The sequence below is a fragment of the Empidonax traillii genome, unplaced genomic scaffold (genome assembly GCF_003031625.1).
Source record: "Empidonax traillii isolate 1590-97213 ecotype Southwest subspecies unplaced genomic scaffold, ASM303162v1 scaffold754:size369281, whole genome shotgun sequence".
NCBI lineage: Eukaryota > Metazoa > Chordata > Aves > Passeriformes > Tyrannidae > Empidonax > Empidonax traillii.
In genome coordinates, this window is record NW_020955947.1 from 119,221 (window position 1) to 128,847 (window position 9,627).

The window sequence follows — 9,627 nt, forward strand, 5'->3', positions numbered from 1 at the left end:
TCCAGAGGCTGGCTCTGCTCCCACCATGGTGTTGGACCCGGAGCCGGAATCCTCGTCTGAGAGAGGGAATATGTCACCCAGCTCCTGGTATCGCCTCATCCTGAAATGCAGAGAGGCATTTTTACGTCTTACATGAACATACCGAAGCTTCAGGCTACCGTGGGCGAGCCACGCTGTGACAGGACTGTCAAGGCAGGACTAATGGGCGTGTTTGGGTGCTGGCTTTAATGACAGATGCGTGTCAAATGAACTTACAGGGACGGGTCTGCCATGGGAGGAAGGATCCTGTTGGCTCCACCAGTGGGAAGGTAAAACCAGGGCCCCTTCTCCTCGATGCAGTTGGCGGACCACGCGTCAGGGCGGCACCTCACCCTCTTGTACCTTGCCCTCTGCATCGGAGCACCTGATGGAATCAGCCATGCGTTATTCACCAGGACCAGGGCCTCATTCACCAGCTCCTATTGACTTTATGAGCACCTAGTAAAGCTTAAAGCGATGGAGGAAAGTAATTTGTGCGGCCCTGATTGCTTAACCATGGAAGACTGAAGTAACCCTGAAGACTTCTTAAAATGGCTACTGATATCCTAAGTGACATCTTTGCGACCATCAGAGACATCACTCACGTCTCGCACACAGCACCAGGAAGTGCGTGAAAAAATCCTGTGGGAAACCACTGCCATCACAGCAAGGCTCATCCCAGCTCGGGACATGGCAGAGGGACCTGTGGGTTTGGCTGCCTGCAGCTCTCCTTGAAGCTGGTGGAGGTATGTGAAAATAATGTGAAAATCTCTGGGGACACAGCACCCTAATTCAGGCTGCCACTTAAATGTGGGTCTTCAGAAAATACCGAAAAGCTAAAATAAGGATCACACAATAAAGATAAAAGCGGTGGCATTTTGTCCTTCCCCTCAGTCTCATGTAATTAATTTTCCCTGAAGCCTCCTGGTGCATTCTCCACCTGTTGGCACTTCATCTATTTTTTTCTCAGTTTCTGTAATACTGTCATTTCTCTGTAATTACACTTTTCTACTGCCCTATATATTTCCATAATGTCCTGAATGACTTTCAGCTACCTCTTACGCTGTTCTGTAAGAGAAAAAATATTTCACGGGTGTAATTTTCTGCTGCTTTTACAGCGTGTTCCTTTTTCATACTTATTTTCTCCTCCTGGCATATTATTAAGGAGATTTTTTATAATAACGGTGGCAACACAATGAATAGCTGCAGCTAAAAAATTTGCAAATAAACAACTTCAGAAAAGCAGGCCATAGTCCCTCAAAGATCAGCCTCCAAGTAGTAATACTGAGAGCCTGTCACTGTCACAGCCTTTGTTTATGGAGAAATTACACTCTACATGCTTTAAAAGCAATTCTCTCTCACAAGAAGTAAATCCACGGAGCACATGTCATCATAAATCAGCATTTCCTTTTCGTAGTTTTAGTGCTGTGTGTTGCAATATTGTACCAAATAAACCGTTTAGTTTCCTCATACTTACAGCTAAGTTTCCTTTCCCGCTCCCCCCAGAAAGCAGAGTTATGACATGGGAACTGTTACATATTTTGTCTGTAGCTACATGACTGAGTAACAGCAGTAACCAGACAATTGTGAAAGGGACATTTAGAAAAATGCATATTGAAATATACAGACTGAAAATATACACACATCTAGCAACATACTTTACGAAGTCTTTTCTCATGAGGGCTGGGGCATTGAAATGCTCCACTTGCAAAAAGCACCTTTTCTTACCATTCTCCCTCCAGAAAATTAAATATTAGCATAACAGATTTTCAGAGTAGATCTCATTACCCCCAGAAGAAGGCCAGTTTGAAAAATTCAGAGACTGCCTGCTTGGCCTACACTGCATAGCCCAGAAAGAGGATTACGGAGAGAACAACCGCCCCGTTTTACCTTGTGCTGTGTATCCCACAAAGAGGATTAAACAAATAGCCAGGAAAATCCTCCCGTTACATCTGATAAGGAGCTGCATTTTGGCTGGCACCCCTCTGCTCACAACCAGCCTCCACCACTGCTTCACACTTCAGAAATACGGCGGAGCGAGGAGATCGACTTTTAGAAAAGGTTTCCAAAACCCCAAACCCAACCCATAACCTGCGTCACCGCTTCCTGACTGACGGCAGTGAGACATGTACAGAAAAGCCCAGTGCTCCGACCTCCCAGCCTTCATCACTCCAAGTCAAAAATCCCCTCTGCCCTCATCCCCAGCTGTGCCCGAGGAGAAAAGCAGACCCGAGACCCATCGGCCGGACTGCAGGCGGTGCTGCCGGCAGAGTGTGGTCCAGTGCATCCCACCCAGAGCGCTCCAGGGCATTGACTGTTTCCTCCAGGGAGAAAAAGCAGTGCTTCATGTTCCCCACTTTTCGGTCACCTGCATTTTTGCACTGGCACTGGCAGTGCTTTTCCCTGCCTCAAGCCCCATGCCAGCCCACCAGGAAGGTTAGGAGGGAGCTGCTCGCAGTCCGTGTGTGTTTCACCGGCTGGGGAATCATCTTTTCCCACAAGAGTAAATTATCTCTGGAGTCTCATGCCAGTTTTGGGTTTGTTTTTATGTGAAAGCAGCATTCACATGCTCACAGTAGAAGTGAGAAAAACGTATTAAGCTAGAGAATATATCCTGGTAGAGGTGTGTCAGCTCCTTTTTAGAAGGTCATAGTTGATTTGCGTGGCTGGATCATCATCATGTGGCACAAGCGTGCTGTGGAGCTTGACAAAAGGTTTGGACCACCTGTGGCTCCACAAGGAACCTGACTGGAAAGCCATGGAAGCCCTTATATAGATAGACAAATGGATCTGCTTCTCACCTGGCTCGACCCTTTTGCTTGCTTTCTGGTTGTGATTAATCCAGGCTTGAGTTCGCTTCAGGAATAAATTACAAACAACAATGTTGTCAAAGCACTGGGGGTTTTTCTCAATCTGCTGGATTCCCTGGGGCACGGGCGTGTGGGCCTGACGTGCTGCAGCACCTTCAGTATAAGTTGTCTGTGGTAAATCTGTTTTTACGTGGCAGAAAGTCCACCAAGGCTCCTGGTGGGGGATCTGGGCTGAGTGCTGACTTTCCCCAGAGCACGGCCTTCCACCAAAACCCCATGAAGTGGCAGGAAAGGCCCCTCCAGCAGCTCCCTCCCCTCTCTGTGCTGGGATTTACCACCGGACTAAGGGATTGAGTTGCACATTCAGCCTCGGTGCAATTTATTATGAGCCTCTGCACACAGGGGGGGAGTTTTCTGGCACAGGAAAAATAAGAAACTCCGACCAAGCAAGCGAGGAAGGACTCACATGCAGTGGTTACTCTCAGCAGACTCATTTCTACTTTGTATTTTTAGCATCAACTCTTTCTTCTTTCCTTTTTGTTTGAGACGGTGCTCAGCATCAATAGGAAGCTGGGCAAACCCGTGTGGGAGGGGAGGGGAGGGGAGGGGATCAGCCTCCACCTGCTGAGGGCTGCGGAAACTGTCCCTGCAATAACACCTCTCATTTTCCACCGCTCACGGGTACACGCTGACCCCTTCCACACCCCTGCAGCGTGCACAAACAACACCCCAGGTGGGACAGCACCCCTCTGCTGGCTGTTTTTACCCTTCCCCCCAGCCCAAGGCATTTTCCACCATTGGCACTGGAAGCCCCACGGGATACAGCCAGAGCAACGCCCACCATGGGCATGGCTGTGGATGGGCGGGGATCCTGCAGGAGCCAAGGGAGCTGCAAACCCCCTGTATCTGGAGGGGAATCTCACAGAGCTGAGTTATCTGTCTTGTACCATCAGCTGATGGGGGAACTTGTAGTACTGGCACTTTTGCCACAGTTTTGTTCTTTTCTTTTGTGTCAGCAGCACGCCTCAGGAAATGAGATCACCTTAGGTTTGGCGACTGTGGGAAGACCAAAGCAAATTTTCACTCCCGTCTCACGTATACCTGCATAAGGGGGGCCTGAAGCCTGCAGGGAGGGTCAGCCTGTGCCCATCTCGTGTCCTGCTGTGCTCCACTGATGCCTGCACTCTGCTATGCTTGGCTTCCTACGAACGTGGAAGTGATTGGAGACCTGGATCTGAAACAGTCTGGGATGTGCAAGTCTTAAAAGTAAAGCACGCCCTTTGTGGAGTGTCATGGGATGCCCAAGGAACACCATCTGTCAGCCACTCAGGACACAAAATTCAAATAATCAGCTCAAATAAAAAAATCTCTGCTTGGGCTAAAGGCCACAAACTGCTAGAAGTTAACACACTTTTTTTAAATAGAGAACAGCACATGAGCTATACTATATTGGAACGTTAACCTTGAAACATGCCATGGCATAGCTATGAGAGCTTAAGAGAAACAGGATTTTAAGTTAAATATTTTAAATCCACAGAGGAGAGGACAGTCACCATACCTAGGTCAGCTACCTCAAATCTGCCCTCCATAAACTGCAAGGAAGGTTCACAGGGTAATACTCCTGTGTATATAGACCAGATTATTAAATACCCCAATAGAATAGGTCTGTAAAAAAGAAGAAAATAAATGAGGAGCACGTATTTGAGAACACAGCTCCTGGAGCATTGCTTACAGCTACAGCACTGAAGTGCTGCCGTTATTTTCAAATCACATGCAAAGCAGATTTCTTAATCTGCAAAGCTCTTGCTTTGCATTTTTCTAAGGCATTAATTTGGGGAGTGGGGAGCAGGTGGAGGGAGGGAGCTACCCTGGCACTGTGCACCCAGCCCCTTGCCCAGACACCCAGGACTTTTCAGTTGTGTGCCAGAAAAATCTGGGAGCAGATTTGAAGCCATAACAAACGCTTCAAAATCTGAAGTGATGAACTGCTCCTTAGTTGTAATTCTCAGGGCTGTATTATCTCCCAACTCAGGAGTAAAGACTAATTTAGTAACATCCCTAAACGTGGACCACACTGCAGGAGTGCCTGGTATGAGGACATCCCTTCTGCTGATGAGGGCAGGGAATGTAGGGCAGAAGGAAAACCCAGCAGTAACCCAGAGGGGCATCATGGGGGTGCTTCAGCCAATTCTTTGGACACAGCCCCTGCTCTGCTCTCGCCCAGGTAAACGCTGAGGGAGCAGCTCAGTCTGGAGGAGTGGTCTGACAGAGTGGTCTGACACAGCTGTGTCAGGCTGCTCTCTCTGCTGCCTTTCCTCCCCAGGCAGCACCAGTTTACTTGGCAGCCTGTATCTGCAGCCAGCACTCAGATGGACAGATAGGCTCCCGTGGGTGCAGGGTCCCCGTGCTTATCAGCAAGGCTCGCAGGCGAGGCACTATCTGTCCAGGCGGGGGGTCCTGATAAGGAATTTTCTCATTCATAACTGCTCAGAAATCAGATCAGCCCTAACTGCTATGGGGTCATTCTGCTCTCAGGGGTCAGGTTTTCCCCTGCCCTAGCTGATGGGAGCTCGGTCCCGGCTTCTGTGGGAATCCAAGCTGAGCCCTGCACCCCTCAAACACGCACTCCCAGAGGAGCAGCAAAGCTGGCAGATGGCTGGAGCAGCCAGGGCTCCTGTGGTGCTGGGCCCTGCCGTTGATGCTCTGCTCGTTATTTGCTCCGCTGAGAAAGCGGAAATTCTTATTTTGTACAGGTCACAGATCTGGGGAGCAGCTGGTACATCTGTTACAGGCAGAGCTGGAAATGGGAGTCAAGAGAGAACGATGGCAACAGAAAAAAATACAGGTCAGATTGAGCACAGGGAGAGCATCTGAGTGGCAGCTGGATTCAACACAAGGAGCATTTGTTTTGCCCATATTGTCTTTTGGGAATGCAGAACAGTTTTCTTCCCTGACACTCACTGCTGAGGTAGGGTGAGATTCATCAGACCTGGACATCAGATAGGCCCTGAGCATGTTGATCCACCTCAGGAAGAACCTATAAGCTGCCCTGTTAAATGCCCCAAAATCACGCTGATGCCCCTCGGAAGTGAGCTCCCTCCGGGCAAGCAGCCCAGCTAGATTTAAGGATGCTTTCTGCCACCAGCTCATATTCAACCAATCAACCTTTGGTGGCTGCTGTTCTGAGGCAGGATACATTTTAACTGGCAACCCAGAGAGGGAGGTTTGGGTCCACCTAAGGGGATTTCTAAATCTAGCCCTGAGTAAAACTTAATTCTGAACCTGGATCACATCTGAGCTCAGCACTTGACCCCTGTGTTCACCCTGCACCCAGAGCATCACGGCCCATCAGCAGGGCAGGACGTGGCACCCCCGGCCTCTCACGCCACTGCCTCTTGCCTCCGAGGGCACTATCGGGACCTGGCCAGGCAGATAAGATTCACATCTCCTAAGAAAGTGCCAGCGCTCATCACGTAGAAATCAGGCACTTGCTGCCATCTAGATCACATAGAGGAGCAACTCCTTGTTTCTTCCCATGACTAAGATCAACAAGTCCACCAGGAGAGATTTTGCTGGAAAGCCACAGCTGCGTCAAGATCCGACACAGCCGCCGACTGACAGGAAGTTGCCAACGGCCTTACCCCATCAGCAATGTCCCTTTTCTGCCAGAAACACCAACCAAGCAACGGGCCTGTCCTTCAGGTGGAGAAGAGCAGCTTGCCTCGGTGCTGGAAAGTGCCAGGCTTTCTGATTCCTCTTCTGAAGCCCAGTGCAGCAGGAGGTTTTGGCTGGCAAATTCAGGACTGTGGTTTAAAAGTGACAACTCATTAAGACATGACACAGCAGCCAAGCTCTGGCTTCTGATTAGCGAGGCAATTACAGCAGCTGTCTGTCCTTCTTTAACACTTCATCCCAGAGCAGCACCAGCCTAATGAATGGTGCAAGCAGGACCTGCACAGAGGAGTGAGGGGGCAGGGAGACCCCTTCACAGAGCAGTTTGTTGGAAAAACACACCTAAACCCACAAGGAATTAACAAGGGAGAGAGGGATGAAGGGACAAAGATGTTTTTGAAGCAAAGCCTGATGCCCTGTTCCTTTTCTTTTACCCCCTGCATTTCACCCACGGATCTCACAGTAACTGTCTGACATAAGCATTTTTACTCCTTTTACAGTATCCAGTGACTAACACCAGCTCACTCCATCACACGCCCATCCCAATCTCTCACTTTCCAATTCCTGTTTCAGCAGAAAATTGCATTAAAACCCTTAAACAGTGAAATCCTTACATCCTGGTCTGATGCCAACTAAGTCTCTTTGACAGCGACAATAAGCACGTAAAAAGAATTCATGTATTTTGTGTGTATCAGATGTCAAAAGCTCAAGCACTAAACATTTAAAACGTTTCTAAAAACACCCAAGTTATTAAAGCCACATTATCAGTCACTTCCCCCTAAAGAAACACTGAATACCACAGACATTTTCTGTTCTGAAGGGAAGCGCCACATTTGCCAAAGGTGCTGTTTCAGGATCCCAACAGTCTGCCTGGCACATTGTCCAGCTCTTCAGCTGCAAAGACACAGCCGTACAATGCCTTTGGAAAAAAGGCACCCAGGCAAAGAGTCCTCCTTGGGAAACTGCTGACTCCTCATACGCCCATCTGTGACAAAGAAGAGCTGGAAACCACCAGCCCAACTGCAAAATGAAAAAGCGCTAGCAGGCACTTTGGATGGAGTTTCTGGGAAGTATGTAAAAGCGTATTTCAAACCAAAAGTTAGTAATTCGTAGTGAGCTCTAATGTGGCTGAAGATGTTGCAACAGAGGAAGAAAGTAAGTTGACAAATGCTCCTCACCACAACTTGAGGCACTTGGTTTTAATGCAACAGTTTTAGTTCTGTAACTTCAGGACTCCAGAAGTGTTTGCCTCGTGAGCTGTCACACCAGCTACATCCTCCTTTGCAGGACTATATCTGGCCATCCTATAATGGAAAGTTCCACAAAAAAACATCTAGGTAACACCAACTTTCTGTGTCTTTTAAAAGAAACACACAAGTAAAGCTCATCTTAGCTCTCAGTGCTGAGTGAAAACACCAAACAAGGCTGAGATGTGCAAAGCCACGTGTAAATACCATTGGTCTTGTCGTCTGGTATCAAGGCTCCTCAGGCTCCTGCAGCATTTTAGATGTGGAAATGCAGCAGCAATCACACACTGGGACACTGACACGTCTCCACTGTGCAGATATAGAAGGAAACCATCCCCCTTTCCAGGACCATGCAAGGCTGTGCCAAGGCACGACCAAAACCTCCAACAGAGGAGCTTTCGGGAGCGTGAACAGGGAGAACCAGCCTGAGGACCTCTTGCTTTTGCCACCCCGAGGCAGCAACCACCACCGGAGCTCCCCTTGCAACACGGGGACTCTGCTTTCCTGCTGCAAAGGGAAGTGAGGGCTCGCTCCTGCCCACAGCCCCCAGGGCTCTGCCTGGAGAGCAGCACAGGACACCGCTGTCACCTCCTGCCACCCTCCTCCCACCCAGTCCCCTCGAGAGACAACCACCAAAGAGCCTCCTTTGACAGCCTTGTGTTCTTTCTCTCACAAAATACTGAAGCACAGCACAACCACCCCTTTCTAGCACATCTCATGTCTCTGGCCAGCATGAGAATTAAGAGTGCTTCAATCAAAACTGGTTTTAACCAAACCAAAACACTCCTCATGAGCATGAGACACTATTTGAAGCAGCAGACAGGCTTTAGCTCTGAGGTCAGGTTTCACAAATTCTGCACTAACTTGGACGTCTTGTAATCCTCACTGCTTTACGCTGGGTAAGGAGAAAAAACTAGTACAACAACAGAAGGGGGGTTTCAGTTGTAAGACTTTTCTGCTGTACAGAAAGGAATAGAAATGCAGGTTAAATGGAGTTCACAGGAACCTAATCTTCAATTAATCTTTGAAATAAATGCCTGACCTCACACATACTTTACAGTTAAAACTCAACATTCCTGAAGAGAGCTTTGCTGCCTAATCCAACAAGCTCCCTACCTCCTTTTTTTTTTTTTTTTTTAGCTAAATACACAATCTTACATAAGTTCATTCTCTCAAATGATTGAACAAACAGTGTTTGCTTAAAAAGACATGCCTTAAAAGAAGCGTAGTGTGCTGTACTGAGCATCTGGCATGATGAAGTCTCCAGTAATAAAATATACAGGAAAACTAAGATGAAGCAATCCTTGCTCTAAAAAAATTGCTTAAAGTATAGAAGAAAAAAAAACAAACCACCACAACTAACCCAAACATGTATTGACTTCTTCTACGTGAATATGAGAATTTAATAGAAAAAAATGTTAACTTTGGAGTTGGTAGTAAAAGTGCACACTAGCTTTAACTGAAATCAGAGAAAAATAATGTGCAATACAGCTTGCTGAGGAAATGTTACACTGAGAAACTGCCTGCCCTACCTTTGGCCACAGGAAAATCTGAATTAGAGATCTGACAGCAGAAAGGAAACTCCTGAAGGCTGACTAGACAATTATTTAGTTAAACAGAAACGACACACGCGTGCACGTGCACGCACTCACTCCCTGGTTCTATCTGCATGTGAGAAACTGGTCTAGTTTTGAGTTCTGCTGCTGCTCATTTCCAGCACCCATTTGCTGGCCTATTTTGTGGTTAGCAGTCTAGCCTGCAGAACTCTCTGCAGGAGGGGCATTTCACCACACATTTAAGAGGTACATCCTCGCTGCTTTCTTGCTCTTACTTCTGGCACTTAACTGCTCATGTGTTTTTACTGAAGACACTCATATGGA

The 9,627-nt window shown here is 47.8% G+C and overlaps 1 protein-coding gene across 1 annotated transcript; it reads right to left on the bottom strand.

The window, feature by feature from the left end:
* Window positions 1–6: 6 nt before the first annotated feature.
* On the bottom strand, window positions 7–2,101 carry SRGN (serglycin; the record flags this gene model as incomplete). Its single annotated transcript, XM_027900871.1, has 3 exons — window positions 1,909–2,101; window positions 256–403; window positions 7–100 (listed from the first exon to the last, which is right to left on the bottom strand). Coding segments are annotated over exons 1-3 (321 nt in total), but the record flags the coding sequence as incomplete, so codon positions are not given.
* Window positions 2,102–9,627: the final 7,526 nt, after the last annotated feature.